Source organism: Anas platyrhynchos, chromosome 5, assembly GCF_047663525.1.
Source record: "Anas platyrhynchos isolate ZD024472 breed Pekin duck chromosome 5, IASCAAS_PekinDuck_T2T, whole genome shotgun sequence".
NCBI classification, from domain to species: Eukaryota; Metazoa; Chordata; class Aves; order Anseriformes; family Anatidae; genus Anas; species Anas platyrhynchos.
In genome coordinates, this window is record NC_092591.1 from 24,013,444 (window position 1) to 24,029,852 (window position 16,409).

The 16,409-nt window shown below is 49.5% G+C and overlaps 1 protein-coding gene across 13 annotated transcripts in view; it reads right to left on the reverse strand.

Annotated features, from left to right (window-relative positions):
• Positions 1 to 16,409, reverse strand: part of FLVCR2 (FLVCR choline and putative heme transporter 2) — a 34,208-nt gene that overhangs the window by 13,038 nt on the left and 4,761 nt on the right. For 9 of the 13 annotated variants that reach the window (XM_027458482.3, XM_038180223.2, XM_027458481.3 and 6 more), the window contains 4 exons: positions 8,121 to 8,262; positions 7,207 to 7,347; positions 2,694 to 2,761; positions 2,090 to 2,193 (listed from right to left, as the gene is read on the reverse strand). In XM_027458482.3, coding sequence (XP_027314283.1) covers positions 2,090 to 2,193; positions 2,694 to 2,761; positions 7,207 to 7,347; positions 8,121 to 8,262 — 455 coding nt within the window. Of the gene's footprint in view, positions 1 to 2,089; positions 2,194 to 2,693; positions 2,762 to 7,206; positions 7,348 to 8,120; positions 8,263 to 11,185; positions 11,219 to 11,527; positions 11,632 to 11,723; positions 11,855 to 14,690; positions 16,321 to 16,409 lie in introns of those variants that run through there. The other 4 variants (XM_027458487.3, XM_027458488.3, XM_072038438.1 and 1 more) reach the window with 3 other exon arrangements.

Here is a 16,409-nt window from a genome sequence, read left to right on the forward strand (position 1 = left end):
CATTTAGTTTTATAATACTTGTGACCTTCACACAAGAAAAGTGGCATGTTATGGTAAAGGCATGTTCACTACACAAGGATTAGCCTGGAGGCCACATGAACACTGCCCTTAAAAGTCAAAGAGAAGCACTGATTAATCCAGTCCCTAAGCCCCTGATTCTAAGCCAGGCTCCCCTGCAAACACCAAGGCATCCAAAGCAAACCAGCAGCCTCCAGGTGTCAGAATCCCATCTCTTTTCTCGGCCAGGAACCTGAAGGATGCACGGGGAGCCCTGTTTAACTCAACATCAGAACGTGTTCTTTTAAGGAGGTGCTCTGCTCTCAGCCAGACATCCACCAAAGGCAGCCCGTGCTCTGGGCCGGCTCACTCGTCACATCACTTACGCATTTGCATGGGCCAAATCTGTGCCTGGTAATTCCAAAATAAGAACAGTGCCGGGGCTGCTGCAGGGACTTGCCTGCCAAATAAAAGCAAGAATGCAAGGCCATTTGGTGCCTGAGCACAACAGATGGGGGAAGCCGGACTTAGCACAGCCTCACCCTTGCAAGGAACTGCTGATGGGACAGTGAAGATCAAACATCCACACAGTGCTCTGCAGCGTCTTGTGTTATTAGCCTCCCTCTGCTCCTCTCAATCACAGCTGGATCCCATTAATTTGCTCCCCTCTCTCTCTCCAAGCTGACTAAAAAAAGGACTTGACATCTTTCCTTCCTGATTTTCATGTGCTTACCATTTCATTCCTGACACTATTTGAGCAGCAGAGAGAAGGGGGAGGGTACCTACCTAGAACATCTGGCATCTTGACAGTTTTTGAAATAGACTTTTAAATGAGGCTAAATAAAGACTCTGTAGTATTCAGAAAAAAAATTTTGCTCATTCCACAGAAATCCCACTTAGTGGACTGCAGTGGAGAGCAAGTTCTTAGCAGTGTTTTTCCTCATCTAAGGCTAAATCTATCCTCAGATACCCTTACGAGTCTGTAGGATAAAATCCATGGGTGGCAGAGGCCTATTTTTCTGCACTCAGACAGCTCTGCCCGCCTACGTGGTCCCTCCAAGCAGGGACATTGGAACAAATCCCGGATTTTTTTTTTTCCTCCTGTGCTGCCAAATTGCAAGCCCCATCTCTGCCTCGTAAGCCACAGAGCTACTCAACATTTGTGCTACAGCCAAGCTCCATTTAGGGAGAGTCAGGAGGAGCATCCACCCCAGCAGTGCCAGCTGAGGCTACCTTGCCACTAGCCCCGGGCTGGAAAGAGCCAAGCCAGACCGCACAGTTCGCTAGTGCAGCTCACAACATCTGTGTTTCCATTTCCTCGGCCTGTCAAACGAGAAATAATCAATGGTACACCATCTAGAAACGGCAGCGAGCAACCTGCTGGTCTCTCTATTAGTCAGCTGCTCCTGCCCCCCAGCACCCCCAGGAGTCCTCGCGTACCATTCTTTCTTGTCACAGGAGCCCAGTTCCTGTCCTCTTTTGGCCTCTGTACTTGACAGCGAGGACCACAGGCTGCTTCAGAAGCTGCGAGCCCACAGCTTGCCAGCTTCACCCAACCTGCAAACAGCAGGGTACGCTGGCCAGATTTGCTTTCCCAACCCACCAGGCAGCAAATCCAGAATCATCCACCCACAACCCCAGCACCCTTTGCCCCTGCCCTGAATCCAGCAGCGCACACTTGCACAATGCCTCTGGGCACTGGATTCAATGCATCTTTCATTACACAGGACAAAGATGCACAGAAGCTGGTTTGTAAGGGCAGAGAAATGGTCTGGTACAGTCATTACTCCACTTGTGCCAAGAACTCTCTCATCCCTGGCAAAGGAGCTGCCAGCCCATCTCATCCTCTCCCTGTGCTTCCCTAGGGAGCACTAGAACCAGACCCTGTATGGTCCAGCACACACAAACACGCTCCTCTAAACTTCACTTTAGACTAACTGGATTTTCAAGACCTGTGTTTTTTTTTCCTACAAACCTCTCCCAGCGATTCATTACTTAGACCGCTGAGTTGCAGCTGCACTGGGTTTGCTACTTGTACAGAATGGGAGAAGAGCAGATTCACTAGGGGCACAAAGGCAAATAAGGGACTTACTTGTAGGTTTTGGTTCTGTCCAACCAGAGGCCAGAGATCAGAGCCCCAGCCATCCCCGACAGGACAAGGGTGAGTCCGATCCTGCCAGCATTCACCTCCTCCCCCTGTGGTAAGACACACACAAATGCAGGAGCCAAGTCACAGCCAACAACAAGCAAGGTGTGGAGAACCCGGACAGGAAGAGACACCAAAGTCCGTGTCCCACACACATCTCCTGTTAACATGCTAACCAGAAGCAGCGTTTGCAAGAACCCTTTTGGGCCTAGGCACCCTCTGAACCAGCCCAGCAAAAAGGTGAGCACTGGCCAACAGGCACTCTGCTGGCATCAGGATTGGGCCGGATCAGCCAGGGGGACCTGAAGAAAACACACCCTCATCACTTAGGGTGTAAAGGAGTTGTCTTTTCTAGAGCTCACCTGCTTTTTCACAAGGCGTTGTAAAGAACAGAAAGAACCAACACCCTCAAGCCAGCCCGCCAACCTGTGCCAGAGGCAGGCAGAAGTGCTGCAGTGCTGTATTTCCCACTCGGCAGCTAGCCCGGGTGGACAACGGCAGGCTGGAGAACAGCAAGCATCAGAGGGCCAAGAGAACTGGGTGCACTTACTGGGTAGTGATGGATCACCATGCGGTTCAGCAGAGTGGACAGGGAGTAGAAGCAACCTGTATTCAGACCTGAGGGGGGATAAAAACGCAGCACGTTCAGTTGGCTACTCTCCTGCTGGGTTGTGAAAGGGCAGCGACACCTTTGGGACAGTGTCCTCTAACATGGCAGCAGAGTATCAGGAGAGCCAGCTGGACTGGCTGGACAGAGGTTACTGGCAGCAACGCAGACCAAGGACAACTAGATCTCAGCATGCAGGAGGAAGCACCCTACAGTTTCAGGATGGCTCTTACCTGAAGAAGTAGAAAGGCTGTGCATGTTTCTAGTACTGAAAGGTCATGCAAGTCCTTCACAGGGTCTCAACCCACCCTGCATAGCCAGAGGCAGCTTCAGCAGTGGAGCTTTCTCCTCCCCCCAAAGTAAGACACTGGCAAAGCACCCACCTCAGCATCACACCTCTAAAAAGGGCCTGGGATTCAGGGAACACCAGTGCCATTGACCAGCGGGGTTTCCTTCCCAAAGAATCACCTGACACCATTCTCCCTGCTGACAGGCAGTGAAGAACAGCCTCCCAAAGCCAAGAGATACCCGGAGGCAAGTGGGAGCAGAGCTGATGGCGAAGCACAGACAGTACTTCCCCCAAGCACCTGGCGTTTCTGTCTGCATGGGAACAGGCTTATATTTTTTACAAGATATCACTGAAGCCTGAAAAAAAATAAAAAACAACTGTGAAAGTAATTGTCTTTCTGAAAGGGAAGTTAGATTAACTGTTACAGGCGTCAGCCACCTGGTGAAGGTTTCTCAGTATCACCCAAGGTGAGAATGGAAACCGTTGGGGGAGATACTGGTCAAGCCCCATCCAGACACTCCGTTTCAGCATTCAAGCAACTCTGAGCTCAATGCATTCCTGAAAGTCACAGAAAACAAGAATCCCCTCTTCCTCCCTGTGGAAATATCCACGTGGAATATCCACATGGGCACAGGAGCAGCAGCACTGCAACGGCTCCACTCTCACCTTGGCTGATACTGAGAAACCTTCCCCAGGTGGATGAGGTCTGTAACAGTCGACTCAACTTTCTTCTCAGAAAGTCATTTACATCTGCAGTTAGTTTCTCTTCAAAGCTTCAGTGATCCTGGTAGGGGGAGGGATGGGGACGCATTTCACCACCGCAGCTCACACATCTCTAGGCTCCAGAAGGTGGCATGGGTTTTAAAATTCTGGCTCAGACGTCTGCCATCCTGACAGCCCAGACACACGTCAAGTTCCCACTTCCTGCTTTTCCTCTTTCAGCCTCAGCTAAAAGCAGCAACATGGCACTACACGATACAGAAGTGCAGTCTAGCAGGCAGAGCTCTGACAAAGGGAACAAAATCCTGAGCTGCAGCTCCAGCTCCCCTACCCCTGAAGCCCTGTGCAATCCTGCTGTGCCCAGCCCACTCCTCCCCTGCGAGCCCACTGCCCTCCACAGCTCCTGTAGTGCTCCAAGGAGCCACCACATTGACAGCTGGAGGGGAGACCACGCTTCCTTCACACGCCCTCCTCAACAGCATTCAGCAGAGCTAACTCCACAGCTTCACGGGACAGAAGAGATAAAGAATCTTACGCAAGTAATCCCATAAGCCAATTGCCTGTAACAGGGGTCCCTGCTCCAAAAGCACCTCTCAGCACAGACCAGCACAGTTCCTCTGCCCGCTACTGCTTCACCTCAAAGCTGGGCATAAACATAGACCAGTCATGTGTGTGCTCCTGCTTCCCACCCAGCCAAGAGGACAGCAAGCTTGTGGGGACAGCCAGGGACAGCCAGACCCCGACAGCTGATGCTGTCAGGACGCCAGCTCTGTAGAGGCTGGATGATGTATGCGGCTTCCCAAAGAAGGGCCCCTTCGCCCAAGCTGGGTAGAAAGAGCTGCGGGGTTGGCAGCAACGCTTGGCACCAGAGTCAGACAAAATATTCTAAGAATCGAGACAATGTGCCCGATTTGCATTTGTGAAGGCTGGCAAATGAAGTGCGCCTTTCACATGTCACAGTTGCTCGGTGAAGTTTCTCTGTGAGTTGCAGCCAGCTGTTTGAATGCCTGTAAAACAGGCGAGGGATGTTTCCAGTGGCAGTGCCCAATTGCCCATGCAGACAAGGAAACCAGGTCTAGAAGCTAAGAAAAAGACATCTGAAGATCCAATCCCACCTGATTCATTGGTTAGTTACCATGGTTGCTTGTAATGTGCTGCGTAACAGCATTTGAGACCTCAGTGTCTCCTCTATTTTACAGAGGCCAAAAAGGGGAAGCTTATTGCCCAAGGCTCCAAAAGGAGCCCTTATTAAGTCCTGGACTAGAACTCAATTCTCCTGTAGGCGCTACGCTGCTTAGTTACATGCCAGACTACTGCTCTTCCTCCTCTTCACCTTCATCTTCCAGGACAATGGTTCCTTGTGCAGATCTCCTCAGCTGCCCTGCCTTCTCCTCACTGCCCCATCACCTTTCCAAAGTCTGATTCTTTGGAGCTGTCTCATCATTCCCACTTCACAAGCCTTCCCCAGGCTTTCCCACCCTTTTCCTGCTGTCTCTGTAGCTACACACAGCTTCAGTGCAAAGCCCAACCCAGTGAACTCAGAGTCCCTTAATGCCCACCCCACGTTATGCCTCAGCTTTACTGAAGCAATGCCAACAGTCTTTGGGAAAAGGCAGGCTGAGGGTTCCCTGAGAAACAGTTCACCCACACTACACAGATGCAGCGCCACCGATGTTTCCAGCACTGCAAATCTTCCCACAGGAAAGGAGTCGGCAGGTGCTGGTCATATCACTTTACCTCAGAGATCTGCAGCCCTGCTCTGACCTGGCATCGTGTGAGGGCCCCCGATCTTTCTACAGCCATGGGAGATGAACCAGCAGGCGATATCCCACTCTCACCCCTAACTCACACTATGTTAATATAAAAGCTACAAGAGGCTGCAGGTATCTGTGTTAAACAGTGAAGATGATTCAGTTGCACTCACTTGGCTGCAGCTGTCTTAAATCCTGTCCAACATAACTTTTGACTTGAGTAGGAAAAACCGTCCCCGTTTTAAAGCCAGACTAGTAAAGAAAAAAGGTTTCACTGCTTAGTTCCCTCTCTGAGTAGCAGTCACCTTATCTTCACTGCCAGCAGCCTGAAAGTCAAGTTGGAGACTGACAGGAGGCTGACATAGGGAGGAGCAGAATAAATGCACAGATGACTGGAAGGCAGACAGGATTATGACCCACTGAACGCTTTCCACATCATTTGTGACTGCCAGGAGGGAATTATCCCACGGAGATCAGATTCTAAACATGTTCTTCGTACTGAGAATCTGCCTCTCTCCTCCAGGGCCTGATTATCCCTATTAGAATTAATGCTTTCCCCTTTCTTTTCCCTGAAGCATGTGAATGAGCAGATGCCACAATCCAGCTTTTATAGCCAGTCTGCCAATGACAGTTTTTCGTATCTCCACTTTTCTACTTTCTCAGAGGTCATCAGGCACTAGGGAGGGAGAGTGGGGAGCAGCTGCAACGCAAACCAGCGGAGCCCAAGGGTGGTCTGAGGGGCAATTCTAGAAGCCTACTGCTAGGGAGGAGAAGAGAGAAGGGAGAAGAGATTTCAGCAGGTCCAAAGCCCATCAGTACTCCCAGAAGGTACAAAGCCACCATGCTCTCTCCAACCTGACTTATCACTCAAAGTCCTTTAGGCACAGCTGCTAGGGGAACCACAGAAGTTCAACAACTATTTATCTTTCCTCCTGAGGAGCTTCCGCAGCAAGCAGGTGGGAAATGGGGACAGACCTCTCCTCAGAACAGCTGCCTAAAGTATATCCTATCCTATCATACAGGTGTAGTTTGCAGTGGCCTCCTCTGTCTCTGCTAAAGACAAGAATGCTTCTCCATGTGACAATTCAGCATCAGGAACAGATTCAACACACCAAACTCCCCTCAGAGAAATAGGGCAACACCGCTGAAGGGAAGAAGCAAACCCAATGTGGAAGAACAGATGGCAGAAGTACGTGGTCTCCAATCCCCCCTTTCATTTGCTTTGTAGGGATTTGCAAAGGGGCTGGTGCAGCCTGCACACCTACATGCTCCACATCACCTCTGCTGGGAGGCCTGCCAGCACACACTTTTCTTCGGAAGTAACTTGCTATCAGTGCGGCAAATCGCACTCAGACACAGCTCCATATCTTTCTTAGGTGAGCATTTAGATTAGTCAAGTTATTAACCAACTAGGGGAAAAAAAAAAAGGATTATGGAAATCCCCTGAACAGGAAGTGGTCAGAGGCTGGGAAAAAAATATATATATCTAGTGGAACACATTGACCTCTGCCCTCTAGGTATTTCCTTGGAACCACTGCTGGAGGGAGCTAGAAGGACCCCGGTCTGTGGCAGCACAGCTATCCTTACATTCCCATACCACAGCTCAGGCCAGTTACTGCCCTGGCACAGCACAGAGAAGGAGGGGGAAGCTAAGCACGTCCAGCAGTGATGGCTGCCCAGAACAGCCAGACCTTACCGTACGTGACCATAAGCAGCACAAAGCTGGTGTTGCGGAGCAGACGAAGGATTGATTGCACGTAGGAATATTCCACTGTCGGTCGCGACTGGATCAAGGCCTGAGCTTGGCTCGGAGGGTATGGGGGCTTCTCCTTGAAGACTGAAACCAGACACAAGGCAGACCTGTTTGTAACAGTGTAACTGGGGAGCCCGGGCACACGCTGAGGTTTGAGCTGTTCATGGGACAGCACAGGGGCTAGTAAAAGTGTATAAAATACATCAGCATCCTGAAGCTTTGATCTCTGTGCACGAAGTTAACCAGGAACAGGAGAAGACAGTCTCCCCAGTAACAGCTCCTGCCAGGGGGGAAACCTTCAGGCCTGACCCTTCTCAGTCTGGGCGTGCTGTCTGCTGTCTCTAACTCGCACTAAAGCGGCACCCAGGAATCCCAGTTGCAGGGGATCCACTGCTGTATTAGGGGCAGCACAGTCACTGTTGTACTTTGTCTATTCCCCACCTGTGAATCATTAAAGTCTACATCTGACTCAATGATCAGGCAACATAAACAAGCTGGCAAGAGGAGTCCACAAAGTCTACTGCCTGTAATGCTTTCTTCACCATGCTCGTAGCTGGTTACCTTTTTTCCCCCTCCTGGGAACAGCATGTTCTTGTGAGGCAAGATAATCTACCTCCTCCTCCATACCCTTAAGATGTAATCAGCCCCAAGAACCCTGTCTGCAGGCAAGAAGGATGAGGACCTTGCAGTATTTCTAAGACTGGTTTTTAAAGAACTTATACAGAGAGTTTTATTGTGAGCAATCAAAGGCTGAAATGAACAGTTTGGCAGGCTCACTCACAACCTCACGGGGCCCCTCACACTCAGGCTGATCTCAGTTCCACTTGGTTTCACACACACGCTTCCCACCTCCTTACCTATGACGACCAGGATGAAGAGGGCTGTTGCCACGCCTGCTGTCATGAAGAACATGATGCTTATGTGGTAGGCCAGCTTCTCCACATTTTCCACATTAGGAACCAGCACAGGAGGGACCAGAAAGCCCAGAGCAATGCCAAGCTGAGCAGGACAGAGAGAGAGGGGACACAGGTGTGACTTGGAACCGCAACATCGCCACGAGCTCAGAGCTCACCCCTTTGACGCAATACTCCCGCACACAGTAAGACCTCAACTTGGCCTCCTCCAGCTTCACCTACGAGGAGAAAATCCCCTTCACCACCTAATAATTGAAAGATAAAAGCCAGCTACCCACAGGAACTAGGCCACAAGAGGTCCCCCCCCACTGAACTTAGTACTATAAGGATATTCAAGGCACGGTTTTAGAGCAGAACTGAGTAGGATTAATACCTGCCTCCACCAAAGTGGAGTTCTTGCTTCCCCTGTCCTCCCACACCCACACTTTGCCCTGCACACACACATCCCGCTCCTTATCTTGTGCCTATGCTGGTGCTGACCTGATCACCTGCTCAGCTGACTTGGCGCATGAAAAACAGCAGAAAACAACACCATCAAAAAACACCACAGTTCCCTACTGGGTTAATGAATTGAACCTATTTGCCTTCAGGCCAGACAAGCACAAGGGGTGACGAAAGGCAGAACCCTGCCCACTCGTGATGAGTAAGGTATCAATCTGCCTCGGCCATTTTATGACGCTGATTCTGATGGAGCTCCCTCCCGAGACAAGGCTCACCCTGCTACCACTCACGCCTTTCCCACTGCACCAGGAGAACCTAGACAAAGACAAAAATTGAGAGCGAAGGAAGTGCTGACAGCACGTATCATAAATGTCGAGGTTGCGTGATGGGGCTTGGCAACTGCCCAGCTGAAACGCTTGGCTCTGAAGGGCTGCAAGAAGACACCCTGCAGCTGTGGCCTCTGCTGTGCTAAAAGCCCCACACGTCCAGCTGAGGAGCTCCTGCCACGACAGCACACGCTTCGGTGAGGACACTGGGGGTCTTCACTCAACAGCTGTTTCCTCCAGGAGAGCAGCAAGGAGCTGTGGCAGCGCAGATTTTGCCACGACGACAAGCAGCGCTAAATGGCACACACCTTCAGTGCCAGCCCTCAAAAGAGGAGAAATAGCTGCTTTGATGCCTGGGAGCACTCTCTTCATAAAGTTGAAGCCAAAGAGCAACATTTGGAGTACTCTAAAGACAAGAGGAGGCATACAAAAGCTCCCCCTCTGCCTTTTTTCCCCCCCCTCCCCTGTGTTTGTTTCCCTTTAAAGCCATGTTACAATCACCATCTAGTTCCCAAGGAGTGTATTTACCTCCTCCTCTGGCCCTCCTCAGCACTTGCAAGCTCTCAGACATCAGGAAAAGAGCCATACACGAGCTCAGCTCCTGCTTGCTCTCAGAGAGGTTCTGCACACTTAGCCCTGTACAGGGCAAACACATTTTTTTGTTTAGTAACACTTTTTCTCTCACATTTCCTGGTTTCATCCGACATTTGCTGTTGCAGACAGTAACAAGGCACACACAAGAGCCTGTAACAGATGCAAGGACTGAGAAGACGCACACAAAAAGAGACAGCAGGTGGCCATGCAGCCATCCTCATCCCTGCTTGAAACAAAGATTTTCAATCTCCTTTGCAGGCTGTACCATTAGCTGGGAGGTAGAAAAGCACTCGCATTACTGGCACAGTGCTAGCTGAGCCAATACAGACCAGCAGTACAAAAAAAAATTACTCATGCTACACCAGTGCAGCCTCTCTACAGCCACTGCCCTCGTCCTCATGCTGACAGGAGGTAATATGCAAAGCATGGAAACCAGGACATATTCAAACTAAGCCCGTTGCATGTACCGTTTCCTCATGGGAAACACCAGATAGGAATCCATTAGCAAAATCAAGACCTGTTGCCCCACAGTAATGCTGCCCAACAGAAGGATCCGGTCAGCAATGTCTTCAGAGTCTCTGGAGAGGGTCAGTTCACGTAACTGGTCTTACTCTACAGGCAAGGAAAGCAAGGATCAAGAAAAGCGAGGACTGTGGTGCCCACGTCACTGCCAAGCATGGCAGAACAGAGCAGAACAACCCTGAGCCCTGTCCCAAACTCAGGCAGGTCTCCTGCCTTGCCCTCTAGCAAAAACTCCCTGCACTTTCTGCATGCTTTTGCCATCACACCTCCATGTTTCGGGGACGATGACAGACTCATTTTGGGAGAGCCACTGTACCAGCCAGGACACAAGGTCACAGAACAAACACATCCCAGGTGCCACAACTGCTGGCTGGGACAAAAATGGGCTTGTGCACTCTAGCAAACTCCCCACAAGCCCTCCTCCTCCTCCATCCAGCTGGTGGATCTTTGAGGTGGGGAGAACGCTTATAGATCAAACAGAGCTGTCTTCTAGACTCAGAGACAGCATTTAGCTTAAAGACATGTAACTTTCAACAGCATCTGACCAAACTTTGTGTCAAACTGTGCCCTCCTCCACTGGGAGGCTGCAATAGCTGAGGTCAGGATTGCAGCAGACGTCTCTGCTGAGTTCGTTCCCAGCACCGGGGCATCCCAGGACCTGGTGGGAAGAGTCACCAAGAGACTACAAATGTGCCACGCCAGTACAGGCCATTTTCAGCAGCGAGAACATTCAGGGGTTCATTAAGCACAGTGAAGCGAAATGTAAACTGGGATGTCCCCAGATAATAAGCCAAGGACTGGAGGAGTTTGAGACAAGTTCAGATACCACCAGTAGCAAAGGCAAGCCTTCCCAACACCCACGCAGCACAGGCAGCCTCCGACACAGGACTGAACTTGCCAGAGCTCAGCTTTGTCCAGACACAGCCTGTCCCCTGGCCGTTACAGCTGCTCAGGGCTGCTCTCCCAACCCACGCTGGCTGCTGATATGGGAGACTCGCTGACTACCCATGAGCTTGACCATCAGTTGGCTTAGGGGCTTCAAGCCCCAATCTTTGTTAAATTGCACGCTTCCCTGTTCTCTGTACAAGGCAATCAAGCCTGTAGCTTCACAGAAAAGGCACTTACACTGAAGCCAGAGCACATCCAGAGGGCAGAAGCCTGTTTGTCTCTGCAGCAAGTTTATTTTGGCCAGAGTGCAGTCCTGCTGCTCCACCCTGGGCTTCTCAGCGTTCCCTGAAGTCCAAGCTTCAAGGAAACGACTCTCAACACTGCTCCTTTCCAGAGGAGACTGGAGCCCTCCCAGCCCTCACCTACCGGGTTCCACGTGGGTTTCTCCACCTTTTACCAAGTGAGGTCTATAAATTGCTTCCTGGAAACTGCTGCCTTGCCTTACTGCCCTTTCATTCCTGGAAGAACCAGGCTGGATTCCTGCGCTAGCTGCTGCTGCAACAATCACATGATGCTCACATGAGTTGCTGACCCACGGCAAAACATGCACAGGAAGAAGAGAGGTTTCTCTGGGGCCACAGTCAAGATTCACTCTTTTCAGGTCTCCCTCTATCCTCTTCTACCTGAAAAAGGATATTGAGAATCTGTTCTGCACAGCACTTGTAAATCCATTTCTGAGAAGTCCTATAGCCACCACCTATCAAAAAGGGCTTACTCAGCTCTCCTGGATACTTCTGTTGGCTTTTCAGAAGACCTGAACAATTTTTCCTAACCACGAAAGGATGCTTGTCCTCACTGTTCCCCTTCCAGATAAGGTAACGCTTGTCCACTTGGTGTTTCTTAAACCTGTGAAAAAATAGAAGGTAGAGGGGACAAAAAATGCCAGCATAGCACTAGGAAACATTTTATATTTCAGGGTCACTGACATTATTAATCCTATGAAGAGGAGATCCCATGACTTGGCTAAAACTGAAGATTTCCCAGGGGATACCCTGGATTATTCATTGCACTTTTAGCAACAAAGACAAGTTCTCAACATCATGATGAGTATTACACCACACCTACTTCACCTTCCACAGAAATTTTCAGTTTGGTTCTCAGCAGGCCAGTACCCCTGTTACCACCAACCCAACAGGCAACAGCGTAACCCATCAGCAAGAAAATTTAAACATTCCTTCACGGCAGAGAAACAATTTTTCTCCCTTCTCCACAGCTCCCACATCAGGTCTGGGAAACCAAAGCTGGCTCTGTGACGCTCTGTGCTACCCCTCTCAGAGCCATCAGGGCTCATAGTGCAGTCCCTCTGCCCAGGACAAACTAGCATCTCCAACCTTTGTGCAAGGTCTCCAAGACCTATACAAATAGGGTCTCACTCCCAAAATTCAGCATTTCCTTAGTCTTACAACATGAGAGCATCCCCACACCCATAAAATGCGCAGCACTGTCCTGATCCTCATGAATCTCCCTGCAGGAAGCAGCCCGCTGGCACTTCGTTTTATGGCTTTGGGGTGATTTAAACAGAATAACAGGGAAGTCTACAACCACAGCAGAGTCCAAAGGCTGAGAAACAAACAGTGGAAAGAATCTATTTCCTACCTGAATTTTATCAAGCTGCAGTCCTAACACTGACTTCATATTCAACCATCCACCAAAACAGTTGATAAAATTGAGAGCAAGTGGCAAGTACGATGGTATATATGTACCCAAGGTCTTGAAACGGACAATGGGATGTCTGATTTATTTGATTGTATACAAAGAGTCTGCCAAAGAATGATAATCAGTGCAGATTCAGCATAGAAACTGTAAATGAACGATCGATGCAGGAGCGGGTCTCCACCTTAAAGAAAACTAAGAGTCAGCAACAGGAATACAGAAGCCCAATAAAATCCCCAAGCAAGCAGGAACATTGACAGAAGAGACCACCACACCAGGAAGGTCAATTAAAGTGTTAAAAGGCAGAAAGAGACATGCTGCAAAGGCAAAAAAAAAAAATACAACACAGAGAAATTGTGACAATGCCCTTGCAGGCTATGTAAGTGTCATGAGAGGGATGATGCAGAGGCTGCGTTTTTAGGTTCCATGAAAACCCTCTTGTGAAGACAGCCTCTAAGAGGCACAATTCATGATTCAGGCCTAGGGCAGCACAGCGTGCCCACAACCAATATTAGCAGACGGTTCTGCACTGCACTCACATTCAGCTTCCTTGCAGCCACGAGCTGGGGGGTGGAAACAGCTCCAAACCACCACGGCAATTTTAACTTGCAAGAGGGAACTGTCTAGAAGGAAAGCTTCTTGAAAGGCAATTCTAAAGACAAAGGAACTAACCGCTTGCAGGTGGCATTGAGACTGCACAGAGACACTGAGACACCACATCAGGGGCTCAGAGTAAGCGTACAGAACGTTATCAACACTTCTAGAACAGAAGAAATAAAAGCAATCACGGTTAAAGAGCAAAGAAGGAAAAAAAAAAAAAACACCACACACCTCAAAAGCTGTGCTTCATTTCTTCAAGCAAGAAAAAGAGGAGACAGCAAGCTGGACCAAACTAAAGTCAAACCATAATTAGGCCAAAAAAGACTGAGGAACAGCTTGACAAACTAATTAAAAACTTCATACGCTGCACAATCAGGAAGCCTGCCAGGAAGTCTGGACAGCCAAAAGATGATCACCATGGAAGGAAAACATCTGAGACAGGGAGAACTAGATGAACTCTTGCATCAGCACTCACTACGTGATTTTTTGGGGAAGCTTCCACCTCGATAGAACCTCTTAATATGGCAAAAAGTCTGAAGTGCTATCAGTGGTAGGCTTTATTCAGTTTATTGCAGTTTGTTCTATGAGGTGTCAGGACCAGATGGGATTCATCCAAACATTGAGAAGAACGAGACAACAGAAAACCCACGCTACTCACACACAAACACACCAAACCGTTAGCTCTGGTCCCTTACCAAAACACCCAAATCAGGAATGCGGGAAGGCACTTTCCCAAACTGAGACTTTTTTTGGGTTAGTGAAAACAGAGCGGATCCTCCTCTCTCTTTTCCATAGCACTTACCAGGGACCACTGACTGCCCCAGAGCTGCCTGACCTAGGCCAGATGCTCCCATGTCCTCATGTACTGCACCTTTCCAAAGAATTGCTTCATGGTGAAGAAAATAACCAAGGGCTTCACCTGCTTTCAGCAAAGAGAGCTTGTTGCCTTTGTCAACACACCACTGGAGCTGTTCTACCCTTCTAATCCTCGACATCCACAGCGACCAAGGAGATGAGGAATCCTCTACAAAGCCAAGAGCAGTACCATGCTTGGAAGAAAACAAGTGACACTTGAATCATTTTAAGGAGTCCAGCAAGAGATGAGACCAGGTCAGGATGCTGCAAAACCCACATTAGTGATCTTCTGGTACCAACCAGTGCAGAGGTGCAGAATGTAACTGGTAGTGGCAAAGGGACACGTGTTTAACTGGCAAGAGGAGGAAGAAGCAGCACAGTCTGTTGGATCTGGACACCACATCTCGTTATGGCAGGAGAACCCTTAGGAAAGTGAACAGAAGGGCTCCCCTTCCTGTACATTGCTCTCACACATCTGGGAGGGGGACTTTGACCCCCGCTCGGTACAGACACCGGACAGTTCTGCCAAGGCAATAAAATACATGGGACCAGGATCTTCACTACATTCACTCACCCTGGGAACCCCTCAGAAGAGGCACGTGTTCCAAAGTCCTGGGCACCACAGCTTCTCCTGTTACTCACGTCCATGTGTCACAGCTCTGCCCTGTAGCATTTCCTCCTTTCTTAACTGCAGGTGTCTCCCATGCTGTAACCACGATATTTCTCCTTTGCGATAAGGGAATTACAGGGTCATAACCTGCAGAGAGCAGACAGCCACCCCCTTCCACACCCTGTGACTCCTACTGCACACCAGCTTCCCAGCCCCTTGCTAATAGCACAGGTCCCAGCTGCCTTTGTGCAAAAGGGCTACAGTAGAACCAAACATACATGGCAAAAGATCTGTGCAAAGCAGCAGCTGCCACTTCCTACCCAGTATATTTTTATTTGCATTGCTGCCCAGAATATGCTTCTTCCATGGATTTCAGTATTTCTGTCAGTGGCATAAGGGCCCACTGAAATCAATGTACTTAAATGTTTGCATACCACCGTTTAGTCACCTTTTCTGCAGTGTTTTAAGAAGCAGAAAGGACCCAAGTGGCGAGAGGAAAAAATGTAATCCAGCCCTCACGAAGAGATAAGATAGAGCTTAGGCTTTTTTTTAAATCCATTCACACTGATATGAGAGAGAAGTTATTTCTTCAAACTGCACTTGCACAACCAAAGCTCTTCCGGAAGCAAAGTAAACTCCTTCCTCATTGTACTTCTTCTGTGGCATCATCTCCTCATACCGTTTAACGCGATACAATGCCAGATAACGAAGACCACTTCTCCAGGCAAATCATTTGGGGCCTCTCAGCACTGAACACACCTTCGCCCGGTTTACTGGGGAAGAAATGCAACGCAGCAAAACAGCAGCAGCAGATAAGAGACAGTAAAGCAGAAGAGGGGTTTGGGCTCCAACAGCAACCTCAGCAGCTGCTGAAGTACTCAGCCGGGATGACACTTGGGTCAAGGACCTATTACAGTCACATAACAGAGCCAGCCTCCAGGGATCCTGCAGGGCAAGTACTTAGGGTGCCATAGGGCAGCCCCTCCCAGCAAAAACACTGCTGTCATTCATTTAACTCCCATGCTAGTTCAACTCAGCAAAACCCAAAAGTTGTCCCCTTCTGTGAGGGAAAAGGGTGTGCTGCTTTTGGCGTGTGGCTGGGGAGGGAGCACCAGATGAAATGAGCAGAAAGATAATTTCAGGTTCCTGTGCCCTTTATAGAAGCTCAGGCATTCCTGGGATAGCCACGTCGCTGTTTGGTCAGCACATTGAGCCACATCCAGGATCTCGGGGAGCTGCCCACATAGTGCTCCTTGTGATCCCCATGGCCAAATCCACCCTGCCCTTCTTTGCAGGAAGGGAAAGGAGCCAGGGCGGGAAAATATCACCTCTAACTATTGCCACTACTGACTCCTCAGTAAAATCTTCTCTGTCCTAAGAGCTAAAACCCCAGGAGACGTAGGGCCAGACTACGGAGGCATGTGAGGCTGACTACCCCCATCCCTATTTCTAATGGGGATCAGATCTCATCAGAAGATATGATCAGGGAGGGAAGAGCAAATGAGCTCTAAAAAGAAGTCTGCTTGAAGAGATGAATCCCACTGGACATGCTCCATTTCCACAACGCTTCTTGGACTTTCAGAGGCTGCCTTACCTGAAGGGCAAACAGCACAGAAGAGGGTTAGCGAGGAGACAAACAGCACAAAAGCAATGGCCACTCAGATGTCGCAGACCTGATTGCTC